At 41.9% G+C, this 27,302-nt stretch overlaps 2 protein-coding genes across 6 annotated transcripts in view; one reads left to right on the top strand and one right to left on the bottom strand.

Annotated features, from left to right (window-relative positions):
- The window catches only part of LOC118327081 (Kv channel-interacting protein 2-like), a 10,197-nt gene extending 2,197 nt beyond the window's left edge, over positions 1-8,000 (top strand). Inside the window, exons 2-9 of one of the 5 annotated variants that reach the window (XM_035660289.1) lie at positions 4,703-4,801; positions 5,010-5,134; positions 5,286-5,355; positions 5,946-6,016; positions 6,526-6,633; positions 6,750-6,854; positions 7,284-7,346; positions 7,466-8,000. In XM_035660289.1, the coding sequence (XP_035516182.1) occupies positions 4,703-4,801; positions 5,010-5,134; positions 5,286-5,355; positions 5,946-6,016; positions 6,526-6,633; positions 6,750-6,854; positions 7,284-7,346; positions 7,466-7,513 (689 nt within the window). In that variant the 3' untranslated portion in view covers positions 7,514-8,000. Of the gene's footprint in view, positions 1-4,702; positions 4,836-4,973; positions 5,135-5,285; positions 5,356-5,945; positions 6,017-6,525; positions 6,634-6,749; positions 6,855-7,283; positions 7,347-7,465 lie in introns of all 5 variants that reach the window. The other 4 variants (XM_035660288.1, XM_035660287.1, XM_035660285.1 and 1 more) reach the window with 4 other exon arrangements.
- Positions 8,001-8,509: 509 nt separating this feature from the next.
- jupa (junction plakoglobin a) lies at positions 8,510-17,473 on the bottom strand. Its single transcript, XM_035660284.1, has 15 exons — positions 17,323-17,473; positions 16,729-16,899; positions 16,377-16,627; positions 15,665-15,903; positions 14,761-14,962; positions 14,249-14,393; positions 13,960-14,063; positions 13,491-13,829; positions 12,869-13,021; positions 12,641-12,760; positions 12,374-12,524; positions 11,554-11,675; positions 11,359-11,389; positions 10,431-10,568; positions 8,510-9,525 (listed from the first exon to the last, which is right to left on the bottom strand). Exons 1-14 carry the CDS (start codon positions 17,333-17,335, stop codon positions 10,438-10,440), a joined length of 2,172 nt encoding a protein of 723 aa, XP_035516177.1. The 5' UTR covers positions 17,336-17,473; the 3' UTR covers positions 8,510-9,525; positions 10,431-10,437.
- Positions 17,474-27,302: the final 9,829 nt, after the last annotated feature.

Raw genomic sequence — 27,302 nt, 5'->3', positions numbered from 1 at the left:
GTGAGTGGTATCAAACTTCTTATCTTACTTTAGAAAAAAAAGTGAAGTGTGAGTGTAATATTGTCTACAGTGTTGTGCCAGTTTGCATTTGTACATATTGTAGAATCACGTGTAGTGCAGCTGAACAAACCTGTTTCTTCTCTTTGTGTGTGTGTAGGTTTGCATGATAACACTGATAACATAAGTACTGCATTTATACATTTATATAACGAGGTTACAGTTCGCTGAATTCAACATAAAAGCCCTTAAAGCCAAAAAGATTTCATGCTGTTGGTGCCAAATTGAATTGGCTGTAGTCTGGACTGATGAAGAGTGTTGTATTAAGATGAATGTTGTGTAATAAATAGTCAAAGCTGATCCTACGTAAAGGATGAGGTGATATCTGCCTCTGAGTGAGGACACGGGAGGTGAAATGAACTGACAGAAAACTCGCTGAAATTCACTGGGGAGCTCATGATGTCAGCTCAAGAGAGTAAATGTGTGTCTCTCTCTCTCTGTGTGTGTGTGTGTGTGTGTGTGTGTGTCCATGGTTCGATGGACGTCTATAATCTGAACCATGTCCTTCTGAGGATTATGCTAAGCGCGGAGGCTGTTGCCCTGGCAACATTAGCTTACAAACATTCATTTAGTGCTGCATGACCCTACATAAACTGCCATGACCTCCCAAGTAAACATATATTCTCCCAGTGAACGGGGAAAGATGTTTGGATTTAGGGTCATAATAAAATGACTATCACCAGTTTAGGTCTTTATAAGCATTTAAAAGTTGTTTTTTTTAACAGCTATTTTAATAAATCATAAAAGATTTCCTTCATTACTTATTACCTGCTAACATAGGCTCGTTTTATCTTTTTAGCTCATAGTCAAAAAGGAAAATCTACTTTTGGATTGAAAGCGTCCTATTTTGGGAGAGACATAGCATCCTCTATTCTGCCCCTTTGTGAAGCTTTAATACCTCCAGTGTGATTAAATGTATCTCTCAAGACTTTTTTTGCTTATTGCCTGATCCAGCTGATTGAAAGGCCATTGATTAGGTCCACTTTAGCAGCAAATATTCTGACTGCTTATGTCTGTCCTCAAAATGTTATATATATATATATGGTTGCAATCTGTAACTTCTTCACTGGATGCAACAGAATCCCACAGACTGGTCCTTTAATAGATAACTTATAAAGCGTTTGTTGTAAAGATGTACCAAAAGAGGTGATGACTCCTCTTGAATGCCTCATGGCCATTCTTTTTACGAATTTCTTTATTCCTCTCTGAGTCGAAGTAGTAGTGGATAAAAGAGTCTTTAAATGTGTTAATAACAGCAGGGAAGAGTGTATTGATCTGGCCCAGAGGGCTGCATTTGTTGAAATTGATTTACACAATCAAAGTCGCCCAGAGGGTCTCCAGAACTGAGGAGAGGATGCTGGATGATCTCAGCATCTGCTGAAGTAAGTGCTGAGTCAGTGTGAACAAAATCCTTTACAGTGGCCAACAGATAATGTTTATGGTCTTCATACAAGCAGCTGGAATGATGCTTCAGCTGAGCTACACATTTATATCTGTTGTCTCTCTAAGAACAACCTCCCTCCCTGTATTTGTTGGATTACTGTAATCACGAGTCACATCAAACAGTACCCCTTAGAAAGTATTTCAATAACTTGAAAATATCAATACCAAAATGTCACGTCTAAAAATATCAGCTAAAGAAAGAAAACAGCAGGGAAGTCGCTGTGTTGTCTCTGTCTCTCTGCAAAATGGTTCTCTAGTGTAAAGAAATCATCTTATATTTTTTTTTCTGCATCACAAAGCTGAGACGTTCGTGTCTTTCTCCCTGCCTGTGTGTGTGTGTGTGTGTGAGAGAGGCGCTGTAAAGCTTTGTTTGTTTTTCCATAGTTGTGCAGCTGCTGTATTTGATAGTTTGATTGTCACCATATCGTGCATTAGAGCAGCTCACAAAATCAGATTATATTTATAATTCATTTGTAGAAACTGTGAACACCACTGGCAGATTTAAATCTCTTTTATAACATTAAGGAAAAGGTTTTTCAGTAAGTGCTTCTGATATTCCCCTGAGCAAAACATTGCATCCCTGTGTTGCTGCTCGGTAGAATGGTTGTTCCAGACATTTTTCAGGTGTTGAACGTGTGAGTCTCACTGTGTTTCAACTTATACTGCTGCTGCTGTGTGTAAATGAATCCTTTATGTTCCCGATGAACATTTCCCAAACACATCTCAACGGACTTGAGATAACTAATGCATCACATTGAACACTGTCTCCATAGTAGCTTCCTGTCTGTATATTTGTTATCTTATCTTCTCTGACTTTGAGGCCTTTAATAGTTGAGTGTCATCTGACTGTAGTTGAACACTGCCCTCTAGTGGCAGGAAGGACACAAGACTGTCTCCAGACACCTTATGTTGAACAAAGTAATGCACTTTTTCATCTCATTTTAAATCAGTGTATAACATCATTTACAGGATGCATTTAGGGAATCATTTGAAATGTTCTTTTCAATTATTTGAACGTCTGCTTTTGCTATAAGGATGTAAAACTGTTTAAATCTATAGTTGTCTTCCTCTTTATCCGAATGATAAATAAGATTGGAGATGACACTTATTAACACTGTTAATCGACTCTACGTTGTGGAAGTGTTCTGATAGTGAGAGCTCACAATGGACTAGAGGAGAGCCAGAGATTAATTGTGAAATCAAAATCAAAAGAATTAAATCAACAACTGGGTGTGTGAGCTTCTGTCAGCAGAGTTGTTCCTCACACCTACAGCATCACTTTGCTGTTGGGTTGTTTCGGGTCAATATAAAGCCTCTGTGTCTGGCTCTGGATAAGAGAGACTACAAAACAAGATGCATTTAGACACTGAAAGCAAGTGAGATCCTCAAACAGAACCACTGACAGTACATGAACCCAACACAAAGAGAATTCAGGAACAGGCGAAGCTTCAGAATAGATGCAGGAAATGATGGATGAAGGGGAAGTTTGTGTTTTACTGTAGCAGGTGTGTCAACCCTCTGGTGCTCCTGCGGGAGGAGGGAGGAGGTGAGCTGGGAGGAGAAAGGGGAGACATGCAGATGTTTTGTTCAGCAATCAGCTTGATGAACAGGGTTGCTGCTGCAGCCCCATGGAGCAACTTATCACCTGGAAACATTTAGAGAGAACAACTCTGGTTTCAAAAAGTGAGGAAGGACAGCAAACAAAAATGAAGAAAACTGCAGGAGTAGAACTGGAGCTCACCAAAAAGAGAACTGACAGACAGAAAATGAGCAAACATCCTCTTTGAAAGACAAAACCAACTGACTACTACACAACAGAAGCTCATCAGACGCACCATAAAGATGATTAAAAACTGATCCCAGAGCTTCAGACCCTCCAACCCAACATGGAGCAGAAGAAAAAGGAGACACCAGAGTCTGTTGAAGATGGTCAGACACTTCTGCAGCTGGCTGACTGGCACTCTGTCAACAGGTACTGTCAAGTTAGAGGAAGAGCTGACAGGAAATAAATGTGTCACCTGACTGTTTGATTCACTGCAAATATATTTTTGTTGAGTTTATAATTATAGATATAGATTGAGACATAATGTATAATGTATGATATTTCGTGGGTGAAGAGATGAAATACATGGGTTAGATAAATAATTTAAAAAAATGGAGAGTGAACATGTTAATCATTGATAATTGAGGAGTGCTGATGTGTTCCTGTTGAATACAGCATATTCATTTAAGTGGTAGTCAGTATCAGCCATATTCTGTGTTATGGTTGGTAGTTCGCTGTGGCTGCTGGTGTGTTGGACACACAGACAGAGAGCTGGTTGTAAGAGCGGTGCAGAGAATCATGAATGTTTTTCTAAAAGCTCTGTACAGTGGACCATGATGAACTCCGGGTCGCTATATTGTTACAGCAACTGTGTGTGTGTATGCATATACTTGTCACTTTTATGTCTCTCTCTCTCTCTCAGCTTAAACAAACCAACCCCACTGAACTGTTGGTGGGTCAGTTATCAGACGCAGTTCAAACTCACAGATGAATCATAGTAGAAGGTTGCCGTTGGTAACAATGTCGGGCTAAGTGTTGAGAAAATGTGCACAAATTGATCTCATTTTCATTTCATTGAATAGTGCAGCCATATATAATATTTAACTGTGTCTAAACATCGAGGTCATTTATTTGCCATTTTAAATGATGAATAAAAAGCCTTAATTCTTTGATATAGCCTTAATGAAGAGCTGGAAATAGATAATAAAAACAATAAATAAAGAATATACACTGTATGAAGCTGTCAGTCAGTCTGAATTTGATTATTTTAACATTCATCAGGTTACTTGAGGTCAAAATGAAGAGAAAACTGTGTTATGGGGGTTAACTTGCCCTGGCTGTTGTTCAGTCGGTCCACCACTCTGGTCCAGACTGAATCTTTTCAATAACTATTGGATTTGATCTTTAGACCACACATTTAGACCACGCTCTGTATGAGTCAGCCCTCGCATGCTGAATGCTCGCCAAACAGCTTTAATCTGATGGGTCACACTGGTTCAAAGCCAGGTCAGCAAACTAATTTGAGCGCACTAAGTTGCATGGAAAAGTCATTCAGTACTTGAGTGTAGTTTGGCCAGTGTTTCATCCATTTAACATGCTGTTTCTCTATGTGGGCCACTGTATCTGCCTCTAATCTCTGCTGTGATTGGTTGTTTCCAGGTAATCCACCATCCAAACCCAATAAAAAGACCATAAAGCAGCGGTTCCTCAAACTGCTCCCCTGCTATCGCTCTGGCTCCAGCACTTCATCTAATCAAAGCAAGTGTCAGGACACACAAGTCCATCATCACTCAGATCCCCCCTCATATTATTTAGTCACTAGGAAAATACTTATTCTCTAACTAACTCTTACATTTCCTCTTAATTTTCTCTACTTTCTCCTGTTTCTCTGGGCAAGGAGTCTCATATAAGCCCTGGTGTATCTCTGGAGTAATGGTTTCATTTCTCCCTCCATCCCTCCATGCAGGAAGTATAGCTGATGATGCCGAACTGTCGACAGTGTGCTACAGACCGGAGGGGCTCGACCGCCTCGTTCAGCAGACCAACTTCACCAAGAAAGAGCTGAAGGTCCTCTACCGGGGATTCAAAAATGTCAGTCAAAGATGTGAATTGTACATTTTTTACTTGTTTGAATGACCCCGTATGTGAATATAAAGTGCTTGTACACAATGTGGATTTAAAAATTATTCACACGCGTGTGTGTTTTTTATTGACATACGTTTGTGTTTCTTAATCCCCACAGGAGTGTCCCAGTGGTGCGGTGAATGAAGAGACTTTTAAAAGCATCTACTCCCAGTTCTTCCCTCAGGGAGGTCTGTCAGATCCTCTTCCTTCAACTCATGTTTTTTAATCTTTATTTAACATTTTACCTGCAAAAAGTCCAAAGAAGTGCTTGGAGCTTTTAATAAGGCAAGATCTAGCGTCCTCATCCTCTAAAAGGAAAACAAAAGCAGCAATTGATGTGTTTCTACAACTATAAAATCAGAAACACTATTCATCCGGTGTTTAAGTGTTTACCCAGATTAAATTATAGATTAAAGACTATAAAATGTGTAGTCCAGGAAGACATTGAACTTCAGGTGTGAGCCATATGACCTCCCATGTAGATCTGGAAGAGAACCAGCCACACAAGCACAGAAGAGACAGCACAGCATTCACACAGAGAGGCTGAAAAACACATAGCACACATCCAAACAATTACGTTTTTAAAGCGTGATATAAAACCACAAGGTTTAAGATTATCTCTGAACATTCTCATAAACTCAGAACCTTGCTGACTCTTCTTTGAGCCCTACAGCAAGTAGACTACAGTATGACTGCCCGACTCTGTCAGACTCGGATTTGCTGCACTTACCTTATTTGTAGGGATTAGAATGGTCACTTTGTATTCTCTTTCATTCAGATTCGAGTATGTATGCACATTTCCTGTTTGAGGCTTTTGACACCAACAACAATGGATCGGTCAGCTTTGAGGTGACTTTTCCATCCCTTCAGTCCCTTCAGTCCCTTCAGTCTCCAGCCAAATGGTTTTTTCCTCCTGAATTTCCCTCACTTCTGTTCTCTTCCTTTACACTCCGTAGTGTAAATCCTGTAATTTTTCTGCTGATTTATCGTAAAGACAACAATCTTTTTCACTGCTCCACACTACCATATGTCTTTCTATGTAAAGTTCATTTATTTAGCAGCAAAACAGACGTTTTCCTATGAACTTTCTAGGCACAATAAATGAATTAAAAAGTCAGATATCCTTTTCCTAAAATCACTTCAATATGTAACTCCTTCACTGTCTTTACTTTGCAGTACAGAGACTGACAAAAGTATCTTATTCTGTATCTAGTTTGTATTCTGCTACATATTGCTAAAACATATACAGTATTTCTCTCTTTAACTTCCCTGTTTTTCACCTTTTGACTCACTCCTTCGGATCTTTCTATCACCTTCCTGCCTTCACTCATGGCTTAGTTTTCTTGTTCTTGCTTTAGGACTTTGTTATGAGTATGTCCATCATCCTGAGAGGCTCCGTCACGGATAAACTCAACTGGGCCTTTAACCTGTACGATCTCAACAAAGACGGCTGCATCACCAGAGAGGTACTTGATCCATTTTGTCTTTCTGTTTGTATGAAAGCTGAGTCTTGTGTTCTGCAGGCAGCTCTTACTGACGCTTGATTTGTCCTTGTTTCTTTTCCTCAATTCTGTCTGCGCAGGAGATGACAGACATCATGCACTCCATCTATGACATGATGGGGAAGTATACCTACCCCAACATGAAGGACAGTGCTCCCAAAGAGCATGTTGACAACTTTTTCCAGGTAAAACACACAAATCATCAAACCGTGCTCATCCCCCAACACTAAACTCAAAGTGAGTTTTTATATGTACTGTAATTTTTATATCTGACCAGAACCACTTAACTGAATCACTTCATATGAATCCCTCATAATGTACTGGTACACCATGTACTGTTTATTATGATGACACAGGTTCAAGTTTGCACATGCTGTAACATGAAGCCCTAAAACACTATGCACCAGGTTGTTTTTCTGATCCCTGTTTGGCAACACAATAAACCTCATTAATGTGCCAAGAAACGTAGCAACGTGCCAACAAAGGGCAGTGAAGAAGACTGTGAGCATGAATGTACACAATGCAGGTTAACACACATTTGGTGAGAAAACTCCACATGGTGTCTTTGAATTAACCTTCTGTGAACTTCTGTGTCTGTGTGTTGCATTTTCCAGAAAATGGACAAGAACAATGATGGAGTGGTAACTATCGAGGAGTTCTTGGAGACTTGCCAAAAGGTCTTTTGCATCAAATGTTTTTAACCATTTCAGATGTGCATTTAATGACCTCCAAAAACCTCCATTTCCACCTGCAGCTTTCTGACTTTCTAACTTTGTCCCCTTGTTTCTCCCTCCAGGATGAAAACATCATGCAGTCCATGCACATGTTTGACAATGTGATCTAAGGCTTTGGCGGACACAGACAGGAGATTTTCCCCCCTGCCTGGAGCTCATCTGCAGTTCGGAGCCAGAGTGCACGGTGTTTCTGGGCCTTAACAGAGTGGTGCAGGGTGCAAACAGCAACAGACTGAGGATATCTACCCCCAAAACCTGTGAACCCTTGTGAAATGTATTTATTTATTTTTTCATGAAAAGTGTATAGGAAGGCATCAAAAGATAGATTCTGGTGTTTGAGCTGTACAGACCGATTTGAACAAGCATATTTAATGCTGTAGAGAAACAGCTCAATAACAGGAAGGATTGATGAACAGATGGCTCTGCTATGGCCTCTTCACTCATAGAAGTTATGATTATTATATATTTTTTCTCTATTGCATGAATGAATGCACAGACACATGGAAGAAACTGAATAATGCTCAAAATATCACACACTTGCTATAATCACAGTTGTACTAGTCAAAGGACGGCTCTAATAAAGGGATGAAGTTTGAATTCAAGCAATAATCTAACATCAAATCTTCTCTGTCCTCACATTTACTGTAATACTGTATATTGTGTTTTTCTATATGGACATGGTAACAATGATGATGAAATTGAATAAAACCACAGTTGCTATGCAAAACTGCATAATTATTTTTATCAATATTTTCTTAGGAAAATATTTTACATCAATGTTTCCAATCAGCATGTAATGATCTGTTTCTCCAGAGGCTTGAATGAAGCAACTGGTTCAAGTACAAAGCCAGCACCTAAAATAAAGCACTCAACAATCCTTAAATACTGTTTGGGAGATAAAAAAAAAATAAAAAAAAATATGTTGCATTGATACTACTGATACTATACCATACACCATTAAGACCTTACAGAATGAAAAAATAACACTGGAGTCTTGAAGGACGTTTTCATTATGGGTGTAATAAAAGCTTTCAGAATATATATATATATTATAATATATAACAGGAAAGTCATTTCTGGTTTTAACTCAATAAACTTGGACACCATTATATGTTTAATATATCCTTTATTTTTATTAAACAAAATTTCAGTAAAAACTCTTATTAAGTAGAAAGACAAATTTCCCTGTCAGTAGTTTGCTCCAGCTGTAGGGCCGACCCCGACTACATTATCTCACGCTCTGGACTCATGAATGAGTCAATCTGGTGAACACATCTGTAAAACCACGTTGTTCTCCTGCAGATGATTACAGTCACATAGGATATTTTCTTTAAATTCAGTTTATAAGGAAAGACATCTTTGTTAATATTCTGGTAATGCCGGATAATGTGAACCGTCCCTAGTGAATAACTTATAAAAGATGAGAAACTATTCCTAAAAACAAACATCTACACTCCAAAAAGTAATCCACATTTCAGCTGATTACAGAAGGGGGGAGGCAGCCCTACGCTGCTCTCACAAAAAGGTCCATCAGAGACCTCCACATCTCCTCGTTTGTTCACTCCTACTGAATTAGTGCCGCCGACTCTTAACTGTTGGGTCACAGCGGGAGAAAGTTGACAGTATATAGTGTCAAAACTACAGCATAGACAGTAGTGTCTGTTACAAAGGCGTTAAGAAAGAAACAGAGCGGTGAGCAGGTGCACCGTGCACGTTGAGCCACCTCTGGCAGTGTTTTCAACTATTATTCTCTTTTTTTTCTTATTTTTTCTTAAAAAAGGAAGCTACATGATTATCGTCACAAAATAAAATCTCTTTGGCATAGAATACCCATCCAAAAGCATGAACACACACACGCACACATGCACACTTTTAAAAGGTTCTCAAACAGAAACCTAGAAGCATTGTCACTGTCAGAATTATAATCAGCAAAATTATGCTATAAAACAAAATTGAGCCCTGTTAAGATTATGAGTCCCGTACTCGGTGATAATTGCATATATTACATCAGGCTGAGAGCAGAGGGAATAATCTCTACTGACGACTATATTCTCTTCTTTGTCCCATTACGTCCCACATCCAGTCCTCCGCTTTCTTCTCCACCTTTCTTTCTCCTCTGGCTCTGTAAGAAGAACAAAAAAAGACATGATGAGAAAAACCACTTTCAGCATGCATCTCAAGCAGAGCTCGAAACATCAGCCTTTAAAAAGGCCCTGAACTTTTTTAGTGAGCAATTGACTGTATTCTAATTGTGTTTTGGTCTGAGCTCTTCTTACTGGTTTGTACTGGGTTGGAAAACAACAAACAACACCCATCACGAAAACAGTCACTTATGTTTTGGCGGAAGAAGCATTTCAGATTCACCATCTGAATTGCTTTGCTCACCTTATAGGATAAAAAAATGACTACGAAAAGAAATAAATTGGAAAAGATCTTGCTTCCTATCACAGTCAAACTTTGGACAAAAATGTAATTTTTCCATTTATTTGCTTATCTCCATATATCCATAACTGTTTTTTGTAGATGTGCTAATGAAACATCTATCATTTATCTTTTCAGTGCAAAATAACTTGATTTAAATGTTTTCAATAGCACTTATCTTACGTCACTTTTGCCTCAAAGATATCATTTGTTACTATGACGATAAAACAATGAGTTTGGTCTAGACCTGCTCTATTTGAAAAGTGTCCTGAGATAACTTCTGTTATGAAATGGCGCTATACAAATAAAATTTAATTGAATTGAAATGATTGACCGACACTCATTTCCTAATAATAATATTGTATACATGTCTTATTTACTTTAACTTGTTCACTTATATTTTATAAATACTTTTAGATTGTCCTGCTGAATGTGAGATGAGCACTCTTGTATCTTGTACTGGTTGTGTACCCGACTTGCTATGTAGAAGTACGGTTTTGTTAAAGAAATAGCAGTTCGTCAATATTTAATGAAAATATTTTTGGGGATATTTAAATTTTAACCAACATACCCTGATTGGCTGAGGTAACGTTTGCATGCACTTACCTTTAGGTCAGTACTCGGGGTACACTTGTCTGTCGTAGACAAGGCTGTTTGGGTATTCTTCGTGCCCCATAGTTCCGTCCATGCCGTCCATCGGCATTTCAGTTCCGTATGCGTAGCCTTGGAAACCAGCATCCATTTCTGCAAGAAATAACACAGATTTGTTTTTGTTACACGTTACACACTGGACCAACAGATTATATGCCATTCGTCTTCCCTTGTACTTGGGGTTTATCTGCTGCTGTCGTCGTGATAATGCAGAATAGGAAAATTTACAAGCTAGTGGAAATGGTTTAATATTTTAGCCACATTTTTGGATCATAGTGATTATAGGGAGAGGAGTAGCTGATCTTTTTTCCCCTCAGTCTCTCTCTGCTCTGAGAGGAGACAGAAAATACCAAGGCCATACAAGGAGAAAAGTCAAGAGAAGGAAAGGAAGGGAATAAAGACAAAGATACAAACACAGATAAGGTAAGAGATTGATGGAGAGAAATCCTTTTAGACTTGGCAGAAAGGAAAAGGTAGTGGTGTATCAAGAGGAAAATATTCTAGCATAACACAAAGAAAAGACAAAGACTGAAGTGAATAAAACAACAGGCTAAAAGTATTCCATTACATACATTTGGATCAATATAATGTGATTTTGCCATATACATTAGATCTGAAGAGGACAGATTTGGGACCGATTTAAATTAGACATGAAAGTAAGAAATATGCTTGAAAATCAATGCAAACTAGGCCTTGTTGCAGGGTAATCGTTTAACTACAAAAACTATGTCTTTGATGATGGTAAATGAAAACTTTAGGCTGCAGTGGGGAGGCAATCTGTTAGCAGATTACAGCAGTTTAACACTACGGTTGCTCCCTGTGGTGGAGTGACCCAGTGCTGAGGAATGTGCTGTATGTGCACATTTCAGCCATAGTTACTCACCATCTGGATAGGGTCCTTCCATGTTGTGGGCCTGCGGAGAGGTCAGGAGAGGGCAAATGTCAACTCTTGTGTATTGAAAGCTTATTAATAGAGTAAAATGTAAACCAAGAGAGGTTTAGGAACAACAAATGGCTAAAAATCTACTTTAAATGTTCAATTGTCATGTCCTGGCAATGGGGGGCGCCAGACACTCACCATCTCCCAGGCAGCGGGGTCGTGTTTGAACAGAGAGTGTGTGAGCTCCACAGAAACTCGCTTCTTGTAGTCTGAGTTCTTATCCTCGGAGATGCGGAAGAGCACAGCTGCAGCGTAAGTAGCTGAGGGGAAAAAGAATCAGGACACATTCAGTGATGTGCAAAAACCTTCTACTCATTTTAATAATGCTACTACTACTGCTGTGTTATAGTGCGAGTGTACTGAAAGGGAGTCACATCAAGTATATATAGTAATAAAGTTTATATAGTTTTAGTGCTAATAGCATTTACTGGATGTATTTTTCCTTTTATACAACTCCCTGAGGCTTTATGGATATAGTGCATTTACTGCATCAATTATAAAACAACATAAGTCTCTGTATATGTGTGTGTTAATAAGCCCTTCAGTCATGGTACTTCCACATAATTATTTTATTAATTAATTAACTCCACATTTTTTGTTTAGTTTCTTATGTGGCATTTTTAGCATATGTCAGTGTGTAAAGAAATATCTGTAGAATGTTTCCTGCTAAAAGATCTATTTATTTGAAATTGTATGCAGTTTAAACTAGCTATATACGTAATTTATTAATATTGCACGCTATTTCAAGATTATATTCTTTAAATGTAGGCTGCAATATGTAATTATGAAATGTAGTGGAGTAAACACCGTCTCACAAATTGGACACAGTCATGTGGTACCTGGGAACTGCACTTACACTAAGAACAGCACTTGAGTTAATTGACTTTGTTGCTTTCCACCAATGGCTAAATGCTACATTACGCTAAGCTAATCGCAGTACATTATCTGGGTGTCCTACCAATGCCCTCGTTGTTGGAGTGCAGCAGCTCCATCAGAGGAGCCGACGCTCCCTCGCTGTCGATGAGCTCAGCTGACGGTTTGTCCAGGGCCAGCTCGCACAGAACGCCTGCCGCCACGCGCTTCACATTGTCCACTGGAGAGTAGAGGAGCTGGAGAAGGGGAGGAAGGAAATGAGTAAAAAAAAAAAACCAACAAAAACAAAACAAACACAAGGAAGTTAATTAACAAGAAAAGGAAGCTGGAGAGCTTCAGTTTCCTGTGTTACCTGAACAAACAGCGGAATGGTCTGCAGGTTGGCGATCTCTGCTCTGTTGATGGGATCTCTGGCCAGGATGTGCAGAGCTCCTGTGCAGCCCTCCACAATCTCCTCCATCCTCACTCCATCCTGAGGAGCAAGATGAAAAAAATAAATGTTACTGAAAGATATAGACATTCATAAATAATTCACAACTGCTAATTTTCAAAATCCCTTGAAACATCCCTCCTCTTGTACCTGGTATGTCTGCTGGGCGGATGAACCATGTTTCTGGGCGTCTTGGTGGGCTTGGAGCAGAAGGTTGACCAGACGGGGGATCACTCCAGCATCCCTCAGAGGGGCCTGGTTCTCTGGGCACAGGGCCAGGTTTCGGACCAGGCCAACCACAGCCTTCAGGCAGGGAGGAGAGGCAACAATGTGGTTATGATACTTGTACAATACTTTGGTACTGGTCAGCAAGTAAAACAAGGCTGACAAACAACTGCAAGCTTCTCTGTTAGAAATAGGAAGTGATATTTCTGTCCCCTGCAGCCTGTTCTTGTAAAACATACTGTTCCTGCTGTCATTTGCATTTCACGCTCTTCCAGGCTGATTGAGACTCTGGCCTTCTGCCGGATCTGCCATCCCCTCTGTCCATCTGTCTAGTTCTCCCCATTTTCTCTTTGGACCAAACCACTTAACTCCTCTATGTATTTGTTTCATAGTCCTTAACTTATGTTCCCTTAAACCACCTGCTTTCAGACTACCTGCTCTACTGTCTGGAGTCCTTTCTATCTTACACACCAATCCCACCTACCTAAAACAACCTACGGGCTCAAATAAGGGTCAGTTTGAATTCCCTCCCTCCCTTTCTCTGTACCTTGATGACAGGCCAGTAGTAGGGTTTGTTAAGCAGCTTGACGATGGCGGGGATGCCGTAGTGTTTCCTCACGGCGTTCTGCGCCAGCTCAGCATGTTGGTGGCGTGAAGTCAGGTGGCGCAGAGCGCAAACGGCAGGTTCGGTCACATCCTCCTTCTCGCCGGCACGCAAGATGGCGTGAATCAGGGCCTCCACGCCATTGCTCTGGGTGACCAGAGTTTTATTGTGGGCATTGTTGCATGTGAGGTTTGACAGGATGCCCGTGGCGCAAGTGAGCATGTTGAGGTCGTCTGAACTAAGTAGGCCCACCAGCACCTGCAGCAGGCTGTCCATACCCTCCTGAGAGACAGAGAGAGCGATTTCAGAAAGTTCCTCATGTGACAGATTAGGAGAAATAATAAAATCAAATAAAACAAAACATTTTTAAGAAGAGGGAAGGAAAAAAATGAAAGGCAGTGTAGAAACAGACCTCCTTGGTGGCAGCGTCAGAGAGGTTCCTGAGCGTCCACAGACAGTTCTGCATCAGACGCTGGCTGGAGCCTGTCAGGTGTTTACCCAGAGCCTGCATTCCACCTGCAGGGAACAAAGGAGTTCGATCACTCAGCTCTCAGCAACATCTTATAAAACTGTGCTGTCATGTAACTATGCGGCTAACAAGAAGCCTTTAGCCGCAGTTCAGGTAACAAAAGGTTGACACGCCTGTAAGACTACCTTGTACACACACAGGTGCATGCTCACACAGAACATATATTACATACCAGCCTCTACAATGGCGGGTTTGTTGCTGGGGCACACAGAGAGGACTTTGAGCACACGGCTTGTAGTCCACAGCAGCTTCTCATAGCTGTAGTTTCTCATGATGTGAACAAGACCCTCGGGACCCCTGTTGGCGAGGATGATGAGCTGTGCGAGAGAAAAAAAAAAGCTGTGTGAGTGTGTGTGGGTATACAAAGCACAGATGGACTGAACATAACTTATTTATAGGATCATTTTGTAAAGAAAAGCTTTTGGTTTACAATGGACAACAGTGCAGCGTGCAGGCAGATAAACATCAGTTAATCGTAACTCATTTTACTACTCTCAAAAAATAACCACACCCATACGCTCACTGTTCCAGCACCTGAACAACTCTGTTCACATGCCACACCCAAAACAAAACACATGCACGCACAAGCTTAAACAACTTTTCACAACAGTCTCACATTGCTGTCTCAGTGTAACAGCCTTTGTATCACGTGTACTGACAAATTACACACACACACACACACACCTTGCTTTCCTGGTTGCCATAGGACAGCAGCTGCAGACAGTCTGTGGTGATGGCCAGGAACTTGGGGTTGCTCTTGTTCAGCAGGGGAACCATCCTCTGCAGGCCATCGGCCAGACGGACGGCCATCTTAGCTCCTTCCTGGTGCAGCAGCAGGTTGTGGAGTGTGGTGATGGCGTAGAAGAGCACAGACTCCATGGGAGAGCTGAGGGAGGGGGAAAAAAGTTAAAGAGAAGTTATAAAAAAAGAAAAAATATATCAAGTTTATATACATTCATAATAAATTGTGACATTTTAAGTAATTTCAAATTTTTTTCCATTTCACTTAATGTCTTCTACCTGCCTCTTTTACGTCTACTTGAGTCTGGGATCTCTTACATTTACCACATTGCCAGTCAACACACCCCAGAGAATGTGCTTAAACTGCAAATGATATTGGCAGGAACAGGTTTTCCAGTAGTGAAAATGTGGGAATTACACAGCGGTTCTCATGGCTGCCTTGCAATATTGTCTGAGGCTAATGCTGGTGGTGAAATGAACATCTCTTCATATTCTAGAACGGCTTACTGCTGTTGTATCCAGTAATCATCAGTACAAACTGGGAAGTCAAACTAGGCTGCATTGTACCTGCACTCTAAACACTCTGTTTGGCATGTTTCAAAAAAGGATTCAACGAACAACCCCATGAAACGGCGAAATAAACATAGAAATGCAATTGACATATTTTCAGTGCAGTGTTGTGAAGTGGATTTTACCTTTCATACCCATACTATGAGAAAGAGTTTTCCCCAACATATATAAGTAACTAAGAAGACGACATGGATCAAAGTCATTACTGACTGAAGTAATAAAAAAATAAAAAAACTCCCTTAATCCATGATTTCTCCCTCTCTACGTCCCAATGTACCTGAGCATGCGGACCAAAGCAGGGATGCCTCCAGACTTGAAGATGGAGAGCAGGCCCTCTCTCTGGTGGGACAGGTTGTGGAGGATGCTGGCCGTGGCCCGTGCCGTCTCCATGTCGCCTGTATTCTGCATCGCCCGCACCACTGCGGCCACCATCTGAGGGGACTGCATCAGCGCACGCCGCGATGCCTCCTTGCGGGTAAGCTGGTTGACAATCTGTGCTGCCTTGCTGACCACCACCTGATGGGAAATGAAAAGGGGAGAGGACGAGTTCATTTTTACTGGTAATACAGAGAAAAAAAACAGAGAAAAACAGCAAATTTGAGAAGCTGGAACAAGAAAGTGGTATTTTGTCTTACTAAATGACAGATCATCAAAATTGTTGTTGAAGATATACAATCATTTTGGGAAATGCAAATATTTGCTTTCTTGTCAAGAATCAGACCACTCTGGTGTCTACACAGTAAATAAGAAGCTATAGCCAGCAGCCGGTTAGCTTAGCACAATGCTATTTCTACTCTTCAGCTTTCCAAATAAGTCATAACATGTGACTTAGTGAGCTTTTACGGAGCTTTGATTTAGTTTTCTCCGGACAGCTGTTGTCCTCTTGTAGCTCTTTGTGCTAAGCTAACAATCAGCTGGCTGTAAATTCCTTTGATGTCCTGTCAATTGACCAATCAATTAATCAACAGGTATGATTCTGTGCTCTTTACCGGGTCTTCATCGTTGAGCAGTTTAGTGAGCTCAGGCACAGCGCGTGTGGCCAGCTCGGCGTCATCCTGGTAGTTGATCAGATGGATGATGGCGGTTTTGAGCATCTGGGAGGGCTCGGCCAGCCGCTGGACGTTAGTCATCTGGGACGGGTCTGTCTGAGTCGACAAGATGGTGGTGCCTGCCTCCAGAGTCTCTGGGAACATTGCAGCTCGCACCCTCTGAGCTCTCGTGGTGTACATGGCTTCCATGTCTGTCAGTAAGAGAGGTGATGATAAAACAGGGCATATGTAATTAAGGCAATGGCTACAATATGCGCATATTGGCTGGTTTGGATGTTGCTTGTTGTCTTACCGGGCTCTTCTCTTGTGACAGTGGTGGTGGTCACGGTGTAGTGCTTAGAGGTGGTGTACTCGCCGTCGTCCTCTCTGACTGTGGTGGCTCCAGACTGGATGCCTGAGTCTATGCCATACATCGTCTGCTGCCACTCAGCCACCTTCTCCATGCCGTAGTCAGGCTCACCCACTGCCAAAAACAAAGAGAGGAATTGTGGGATGTCAAAGGTGTTGGACCAAAGTTTGATAAGTATGAAAAGTGTCATTAGTTTTCGTTACAATATTTGCTAACAATTAAATAAAAAAAAACAAAAACAGTGTTTTAATTGTACGCCCCATAAAAAAAAAACTTTTAACAGAAGTAACCTTTTTGTTTGTATTAAGGAAGTGACCTCAATATAAATACATGAAAACAATAGTTGGAAGTAGGAAAGGTCATGATATCCTTTAAAGGTGTTGTAGAATGAAGTGAGACAAAAGTGAACATGAAAATGCACAAGCTAAATCTAAAATCAACACATGACTATATTATTAAATGAGAGTTTGCAGAAATGTTGAAAGAGGAAATTAAATATGTTTAAATGTTTAAAAACAAGAGCTGTGAATCACTTACTCTGCATTGCCATCCTTGCCTCCCGTTTTCACAACAACGATGAAGCAAACCTAAAAAACACAAAAAAAAAAGCCCGTCAAGATCCAGTCATAATTTCTTCTGCTGTAACGATGACGCTGAACTTCACAACGTCTGCCTCTTCTCATGAAGCGATGATAAAATATTCCAGTGAGGTCTCTGCTCCCTTACACAAGACTGTCATTCAGTTTTTATATGCCACTGGAGTATGACAGCTCACAAGATGACCCTCCCGCCCCCTCCTCCCCTCTCCTCCCGCCCCCTGACCTGAAAATGACAACACGGAGCAGCAGCAGAGGCTCATGGGATAGTGAGGGCGAAGTGGGCTCAGAGACAGCTGTAAGTCAGGAATGCTAGCTAGCCAAAGTGACCTTTCACCCCGGGCCTCCGCCCATACGGCCGTGGGAGCTGCCTGCTGCTGACGCATGGCAAACAGGAACCTGCTCATCAGGTTCAGACACCACAGGGTGAAAAGTGTGTGCAAGTGTGTGTATGTACAGACGCTGAGTGTACTCCTCGTCACACACTAGCCTAAACCTTTAAGAGAATGCCTGCAAATCGACTTTAACCTAAGTTTGTCTTATTTCAAATACTACATACCATCTGTCTATAACACTTTGTTGCCTTCTGGGTTTGATTAAATAAGTATCTTGTGATCTTGTCTAGTTTTATTTTAACAGTGCTCCAGATTACGCAACCAGCACGCTACTTGTTGCTGCAAGTTTGTCTACACCTCCTACATGATCTCATTTTCCTAATAAAAAAATCATTATTCTCGCTACATTTACTCAGGTATTCGAACCTCACAGACAACTCACTGTGTCACAGTAAAAATAATCCTTTTCACCGTCGTCTACTGTATCTAATGTAGGTCTTGTTTTGCATTTTTATTCAAAGGGGCCCCCAGTTCCAGGTGAGCTACCAGGGCAGCCCCATTTTCATGTACTTCACCATTAATGCATACACCTCTGAGTGAATACGTCAAAACTGGGTTGTACCTGTTTTGCTGTAACATGCATGGATTTAACATTGGTTTTCTATCTCTACGTTTGAGCAGCCTGAAGTCCCCCACCCCAGAAACCCTCTCCATCACAGAAAAAAAAAAAAATCTGCATTCATCATAGCTGCCTGCCATTGCATGTGACATATGACCGATACAGTACAATGCATTCCCTGTGCTGGTTACAAGTGTTTTCAGATGTTTCACTGTTACGGACTGGATTCTTTGCTGAGCACATTGCAGGGGCGGGCTGTCTCGTGTCTGTGTGTGCTATATGTTTAAGTGTGCGTTAGCCGACTTCTGCAGATCTCCACAGCAAAACCAACCAACAAATACTGCTTCAAATACTTCTTGAAGCCCGGTTGTATGACAGCTGGTTATAGCTCACTACATGATTCCTGCAATAAGCAACTATTCTTATCTTCCGTCTTTACTGCTTTTAAAAAGAAGCCGGGGCTAAAAGCCACAAAGTTTAGCTGCTGCGTTGGCACAAAATGAGCTATAAACACTTCAATTACCACCTTTACCTTCGCTCACATTCACGGAAGACATTCATACTAGCGCAACTCAACAACACAGTGAGTGCTGTAATCAGAGTGATTTATGGTTTTGAAGGAAAGGAATTTGTGCAAAGATGAACTGCTTTGTCTCGCTGCCTTACACTGAAGCTGTTAATGATGCATTAGCACCACTCCCTCATCTTTTTGCCCCCTGGCTTTGCATAAGGATGTGTCGTGTTGTGTTTCAGTCCCTCAGAAGACCCAACTCACTTTGTCTCCCCCAGGCGTCATACTGTGTGTGTGTGTCACTGTAGCTTCTACAGGAGGCTTTGTTTTCCATTACAGTCTGTATGAGGAATAGACGGACTGAATAATGTGTGTGCACTGCATGTTCCTCATTAGTTTGTGTCTGTGTTGAGTTCTCTCCCTGTGGCACTTTGATGGAATAGCAACTCACTTGCAAGTCCCCACATGTTTTTGGGCCTGCATGTGTTATTTACTGTCCATCTGCAATTGTTCCAAATGAGTTCGCTTGAACCTGATGTTCCTGTACAGTCCCAACATGTTCCATTTAGGAGACTCTCACCTTCGCAGGGAGCAGCAGCTCAGTGAATTTCAGTTGTAGTGAGTCTGGCATCAGATCCTGCAGGACCAGGCCCCAGAGGACTGTCTGTGCTTGCAGCTACAGGTTACCTAACAGATAGTGCACTGACTCATAAGGGCACAGACAGAAACTATGCTTAGAATCACTTTTTAACTAAAGGTGCGGCTTCCTTTTAAACACAAGCATGAGGGCTGATTTGTCAAGATGGTAAGGGACCACAGACTATCCGCCGATTAATATGGCAGATAAATCCAACACATTCATCTTTAAGTTCTGTGTATTCCAGTGGCCTTTTTAAACCTTTTATTGATCCTCTGCTGAGGGCAAAAATACAACAAGACTTAAACAAAGCCCACGTTACTTTTTCTTTTAAGCACAACCCCAGCATGCACACCGTGTCCACACAGGACTTCCCTGTTCTCTGTAAATCAGGGACAGTGTTTGTGTAGTCTTTGTTTTCCTGGGCGAGGCACTGGGTTCAGCCAACTGTTGCAATGCTGCGACACGCCCCGCATATCGCCTAGGTAACCGAAACTCTGCTGAAGCACTGTACTGCCGGGGTTTTATCTGCTGACCCATCTGATGTCTGAAGTTATGCTCACTTGTTTACTGATAAGCGACGTTGCCTCTTGGGTTTTTTTCTTTTTACTTACCCCACAATGCTCATGACTGTGGTCCAACCAAGACAATATAAAGAAACCATTAAGTTATTTGATTTAAAATAATATACAGCAAAGAAAAAACTAAATCTGAGCCAGAATGTTGAAAAGTAAAACAAAAAAGCATAAACTGTTTCTTTCATGTCGTTCTGTTTCTGTTTTCTTTGTATATCATGATGATTCTGATGAAAGTAAAACAGTATCGGGGCTTATCTACTGATCCCTCCCCCATTGTTCAGTGCAGACTAAAAGCTGTTGGTTGCATTGTGGACCGCTGACTGGACTTTGCTCTTTACCAGTTAATGAGTGCTGCATCCTTTCACTCTCACTGTACCTTGCTCTGTGGCCGTCATTACCACCATCCACCCACCCACACAAACACGCAGTAACATGTAAGCCACACTTTTTACTCAGGAAGACACATCTCACACCCATCACTTCCCACTATCTTATTAGCCTCAGTGGATGACTTTAGGGGGCTTCTACCCAAAAAAAAAAAAAAACCCCTGCACTTTAAAACCAGGAATGTGGACCAGTGAACGCTGCCAGTGAACGAGTTGCAACAGAAAAGCAGAGATGGATACTGTTCAGCACCCGATGCTGAAACGCTGGCGTGACATTCCACACTAACATAGTATATTAGATCTGTCCTGTGTCCACGCGTAAATCTTGTGCTGCAAGAAGTACACACTTTTTCACTTTACAAACAGTAAGCTCTTCTAAACTTAAGATAACATAATCACTTACTCATAAATTGATGAAACTAACAGATACTAAGCACATCGCTACTGTGACAAAAGATGAATAACTCAAATTATGAGACCAGATTCACTATCAGACATGTCAGCCAGGGAGTGCCTCCCCAGCAGTGACAGGCTCGGTCTGAGCAAGGGCGTGGCAGCAGAGCGTGTGGGTGTATACGTATGAGTGAACTGGGAGAGGCTGAATACACCTAATGGCTAGAGGGGTTAAACTGTACATCTGTCATTTTAAAATCTCCCAATAATTAAGATGTTGTGCACTTACAAACCCAATATAGATATGAAAGACATTCCAGCAGGCCAGATTTGGACTTTGTAGGTTGAAGCTCCTCTTTGTGTCACAGAAGGAATGAATGAGGTCAGGGAAGAGGCCCGGGGGGCTGGAGATGCACTTTGGTCATATTCCAGAGTGAGTCCTAACATACATTACAGAGTTTGCAGTGATTTAGTTGTTATTTACAGCCCTGCCTGCCAAACAGGACTGTTAATAACATGTCACAGAGCTTTTTGCATGGCTTTTACACGCCTGTTTGTGAAGACAGAGCCTGCAGAAGTTAATATCAAGTGAAAAGCATACTTTGAAATTTGAGGAAATCCTGTTATTATTCCTGCCGAGAGTTAGATGAGAAGATTGATAGCGCTCTCATGTCTCTCAGTTAAATATGCAGCCAGTTAGCTTTAGCTTAGCATAAAGACTGGAAACAGGAGAAAACGGCTAATCTGGCTCTGTCAAAAGACAAACAAAACACACCTCTAAAGTTCACTAGTTAATATCTTATTTGTTTAATCTGTACAAAACCAAAGAGTAGAAATGACATCAAACAGTCCACAACTTAACACTGTGTACAACTACCAACTTCCAGAAAAAAACACAAAGCAAGAACACATTTTTACAGCAATAATTTCTCATTTGTTTTACGTTAATTGCACCTTCTCATGGTTGTCAGAACATCATGGCTTTGTCGCAGAAACGGCCTTCTCATCTGGTGCTCTGTGATTCCTAACAGGCTTGCTAATGTCATGTTGACACGCAAATAAAGCAGATGATGTTACCACACATCTGTAAAGCTTCCTGCGCCATCTGCACAGATCAACAATTGAACATATAGGCTGTCCCGCACGTGCACGCACCCACCCTGCCACATAGATGTCCCCTTACAATTAACTGTGCCTTTAACACCCTGCACTCATGCGGCCCAATCCTCCTGACGCTGTTATGGCCAGTGCAGCCAGCTGAGCCTGCAGAGCAGACAGGCTGCAGTTGACACTGTGCTCTCTGCGTCTCGTCTCCAGAGTCGGGGTTCAGCTGTCCCGATGGGACACAGCTTAACACCCCCACTAAACTCCCTGGTCCCCAAACCACACATCCCTCATCCCTCATCCCCCGCTCGTCCAACGATAGCTGCTATGGCACTGTAATGGAAGCAGTAGGGGTTAACTGGATGGCTGTTTGTTATAAATCAATACGGGAGGATGTGAAGTGGTGCACAGCTAATGGATTTATTGTGGTGGGTGACAGGAAGTGGTGGTCAACGTTATGACTCACCAACACTGCTGGGCTGTCCGGTCAGAGAGGGGAAGTTTATGAGGAGAAGCTGTACTTTCACAACTGTACCGCGGCTAAGTTGGGGGAGAACACGGCTTGCAGTTCACATTTTGTAAAAAGCGTTCATGCTTTGAGAGAGAGCATTTGTCAATTGACTGTAACAGGCAGTTGATCAAATCCAGACCATAGCAACGCTGCCATGCCAAGAGCCCACAGAGAAAGAACAGACAATGAGATACTGCTGGTGTGCACTTGAGCAACACACAAACTGAATTTGTCTAAACGTGGCAGATGCAGCGCAGTGTGCTCCCCTTCCCGGCCTGATCTGGAGACATTCCCAACAAACACAGTCAACCACAGTCAGCATGCCAATGAATAAAAGAAGCAGCAGAATGGATAATGGCCCTAGATCTGTCAGTTGATTCACTGCAGCTACTTTAATGAGTTGAATTAAGCCAGTGGATGCAGTATAGTGGCTGTAAACGAGTGTGCAGTTGTTTACTCCCTGTGGGACCTCGCTGTGAATCAAGGGAAATGTGAGCTGTCTCGGAGGAGGTGCCCGAGTGCAGAGCAGGATCAGATTACACGGAGCTGATAAAGAAGGAACGATTAAAAAGGGGTGTACCCTGTGTGGTAATAAACCCTCATTTGCAAAGCAACAAAGTTCACCAAATGCTCCATTACATGTCAGACGGAGTGGGAGGAAGAGAAGTATGTCCAAAGATCGTCTTCCATATCAGGAGAACACATCATAAAGACTGAATTTTAATTATTCTTTAAATCTAGTATTGAAACATTTGATGCCCAGTTCCTTTAGAGCACTGATTTTGTCATTTGGACATACAGTAAGCAGGAAGTGCCTCTCTCCATGTTGTTTGGTTGATGGTAGGAAGGAAGAGGATGAACTAAGTCTCTGACACAGCACAGAGAGCCTCTGTGTGACTTTGTTTGGGGTAGAGAGGAAAAGAGTAGCCGCATTGTCCCATTGACTGCTGTCACAGTGAAAAGGAAACCGGGTCTCAAGTGTCCCCACTGGATGCCACCAAAAAGGCTGAAGCCCATCAAGATGGCTCTGTGTGTTCACCGGCCAAGTTTGGTGGCCAGCGCTGCATCCAAAGCCCTGTTTAAAAGTCCTGACAGGGAGTTATTCCTTCAATGCCGCGGCCATGCATCGGTGTACGGCTGAGCACTGAGGCGATGTGACAGATGATTAATTTTTCAGGGAGATTAGAGGCACGAGGGAGCAGGAGGGGGGCGCTTTGGAGAGCAAGGCAAAAGTCTAAAGGGACCCAAAAGAATACAGTGCTCCTCCCGAACCAGTTCACAGTTCTTCTTTATGAAAGCCAGAACAAAAATTACAGAAAAAAAAAAACCTAAATATCTCAAGGGTAAAAGCTAGCAGTATTTAAAATGAGTGACTTATTTATGTCATACTGCTGCCAGGTGAAAAATGGCAACTTGGAAAAAGGAACAAAAAAAGAACAGAAAAATGAAGAATAACAGCCTTGATTGTCTAAACGCCTGTGCATTTCTCAGTTCATCCAGTGTTTCGTAAAGTATTCACAGGCCCCAGGGTTGCACAACTTTCTCAACCCACGAGAGCATGAAATCCCTCAAAAGTGGTGAAACATAAAAAAAACAACCGAAAACTGAGTTATGAGATTTTTACTCAACAGTGACGATATGCAAAATGAACGTCCTGGTGAGATGCTGATATTCTAAGTAAGTAAGTAATGCATCCAACAAGTCAGTCACCCTTCCCTGGTAATTTGCTCTGTTTCAGCCACACCCTCGCTGTCCTCTCCTCAATCTCTCATAGAAGTGTAATTAAGGGACAGGGAGGAGGAGAAAAACAGACACCACAGGACTCATCAGAGTCACTATGCTGAGAAGTACAACTCAGCCAAATCATCCAACTGTGAAAACTTTATCTTTTGAGTCAGTGCTGGAATCTAGTTCACTCCCTCCCTGCCTGGATATGCCGCTGGTAATGAAAAAATTATCAATGGTAATGTATTCACAAAGAAAACAGCAGGATTCAGGCTATTTCCAGCGTGCTGTTAGACGGGTGCATGGGTGTTTTAGACAGCTCTGATAGGAGTAGACTCGAAATCACCAACCTGGCAGACATCCATACAGTTTTTAAGTGCAAGTGATGGGAAGAAACAGCCATTAGGCCTTTGACATTTTAGGTAAGGGACATTTCCCTGTCCTCCTTTGAGCCAACTAAGAGAACTGTTGAAGGTAAATAATTCATATGAGTGACTGTCACGGGTAAGGTTGAGCTGGGCACTGCCAGCTTCACTTGCTCAGCATTATGCCACCACTGTGCTCAGCTAGAAGCTTCGGATTTTGTCTTCCGTCAGTGACAGCAGAAATATTTGAAATGAGTGGATGTTTTTGGACATCTGACAATTATTTCATTACTGTATTCACACAAGTTTGGCTAGAGAGAATTAACCCCTTCTCTGGAAAACTGGTGTTTACTTGCACCTGCCTGGATTCCCTAGCTATAGTTATCCATTTTAAAAGTAAATGAACCACTGGGAGTTCTTGTGGTTGGATATTTGGTCAGAGATAATATTGGAGCACTGTCTGGGAGGGTGCTGGGTGGAATAAATCTGCTTTGGTTTGACGACACCATTGCATGATGAACATTTCCTCTGGAAGTTAACTCCATGGAGATGTTGATGCCGTCACACCGCCTCCCTTTTCACTTCAACCACAAAGACCCCTATCGTAGCCGATGGGAAACTTTATCTCTCTGCGTCCACTTCTCCATGGGAACAGTAAAACACAGAGGCAGGTTGATATGCAAACACAGAGCAGGTCACACGACGTGTGCGCCCAGTGGCTGTAACTGAGCCTCTGGAAAGTACTCGGTAAGGCGCCACTGAACAAAGACAGAGACGAGGTAAGACAGTGAATCCGGAGAAAGAGAAATCCTTCAAGCTAAACAAAGAGGTCAGGATATATGCCATACAGTAATCCCCCTTTGCAAAGTGTAGACCTATTTATAAACCGAAGGATCTCCTGGCCTCTTGCTCTGCTAATGTAGGACAGTAGCACGGAATTAAGCAGGAGGGGGGAGATTATCACCGCGCCACCACAGCTGTAGCTGCGAAATCTACAGTAAGTCACCCCCCCGCCCTCCGCCCGCCGCCGTCCCACCACCCATTTGCCCTCTTCCCCGAGGCCAGACATGAACAGCTTTCCAACCAGGGTGCTGTCTGCTGCTGCGCTACTTGATGACACAGACCCGGGACGAGCTCGGTGGAGGCCTGGCTGGCAGAAAGTATTGGCAGACAGTCCTATTGAGCCTGACACACATTCAACAGCCTCAGCTGGATGCATTGGTCTAGAAACAAGTTGGACCTCAGACTTGCTTAGCGCTGTTCTCAGTGCTTTGTTGATGATTCAAACGGGAGAACAATATATAATGTGACTTAGAGTTTAATGGTCCAAGAGACAGAAGTTGGGGCTCTTTAAAAAAAAAAAAAGAAGCTGTTTAACGTCTTATTCCAATGTGACCCATGTCAAATTTGACCCAACAGATAGAAAAGTTGGCTGCGGAGGACACCGCAAACGACTTAATCGGATAAGAAAAAAAGAGGATAAGATAAAAGTGATTTAAAATGGATGCTGATTTTAGTGGATTTGCTCGTGAAATCAAATGAAATAAATTTGTGCTCCAGAGGTCACAAACTAGGACGGACAAACTGCTGTCCTGTCAGGGGCTCCTGCAAACCAACATAGTGACATCATGGAAGATTTGGCAACACCTGGAGACATCGCTGCCGCTGACAGGAACAGCTGTGTGGGAGTGAATGGGTCCTACAGTTACCCAAACACATTTCAGAGATATGATTCATTATTCACTGTCATACATTACAGATGTGTGTGAACAAGAGCTCACTCCCTCATGCACAATTAGCTCACCCACTTATTTACTTGTTGTTTGAGCTCAAATATTTAAACTTAGGGCTGCAGCTAACAATTGTTTTCATGATCAGTTACTCTGCTAATTAACTTCTTGATTAATGAGCTATAAAGTGTCAGAAAACTGTGTGGGGACATTTTCAAATAGCTTCTTGTTTTGTCCAACAAATATTCCAAAACTCAACTTATCACAGAGCACTAAAAAAAAAACCCAGAAAACATTACATTTCAGAGACACTGGAACCAGTACATGTTTGTCACTTTCTATTGTGAAAGTATTCTGTGGATCGGATGATCGATTAATCGCCTCAGCTCTATATAAGTTTATATTTATGAGTTAGCTGGAACGATAAAGGCTTTAACGTTAACGGTCATAAAATGTTATGTGAGAGATGGTCACTGATACAAACTCACTAACCTCTTACTTCCTTTCTTTTAATAGAAATATATGCTCTACATGAACAAACAGTATGTTAAAAGCCCCTTTCTCTTCACCTGCCCCTCTCGCATGCGGACACACACACACACACGCGCATACTTGAAACCCACTAACAAGTGACGTCAAGTTTAATGGTCGATACTCGGGCCAGAAACGTCGTTATGATTTGGCAAAAAAACAACAACCCATCTCGTCGACACTTTGGACACTAAAAACAATTTGTTTAATGTTTAAAAACCAACAACTAACTTTTGGTGGCCGCAGAGCTCGCGCAGCAGTTTGAGGTAGTTTGAGGTATGCGGAAATGAGCTCCAAATAAAGGGCTGGATTTGCACCCAGGTAAGCAAAAGATGGAAAAATGAGAGCAAACATTAAAGCCCACACAAACATACAGATTCACACAGAGAGCAGGGTAGAAACTACCGTACGCCACAAGAATGAAAAACACGAACGTCGGCGACAAAGACACTGTGAGCTGTTTAAACCCCGTCAAAGAAAGAAAAAAAGAAAAAGA

This window comes from Morone saxatilis, unplaced genomic scaffold (assembly GCF_004916995.1).
Source record: "Morone saxatilis isolate NCDOM2014 unplaced genomic scaffold, NCSU_SB_2.0 Contig17, whole genome shotgun sequence".
In the NCBI taxonomy this organism is placed as follows: domain Eukaryota; kingdom Metazoa; phylum Chordata; class Actinopteri; family Moronidae; genus Morone; species Morone saxatilis.
This window is presented reverse-complemented; position numbering and strand designations above follow the sequence as displayed.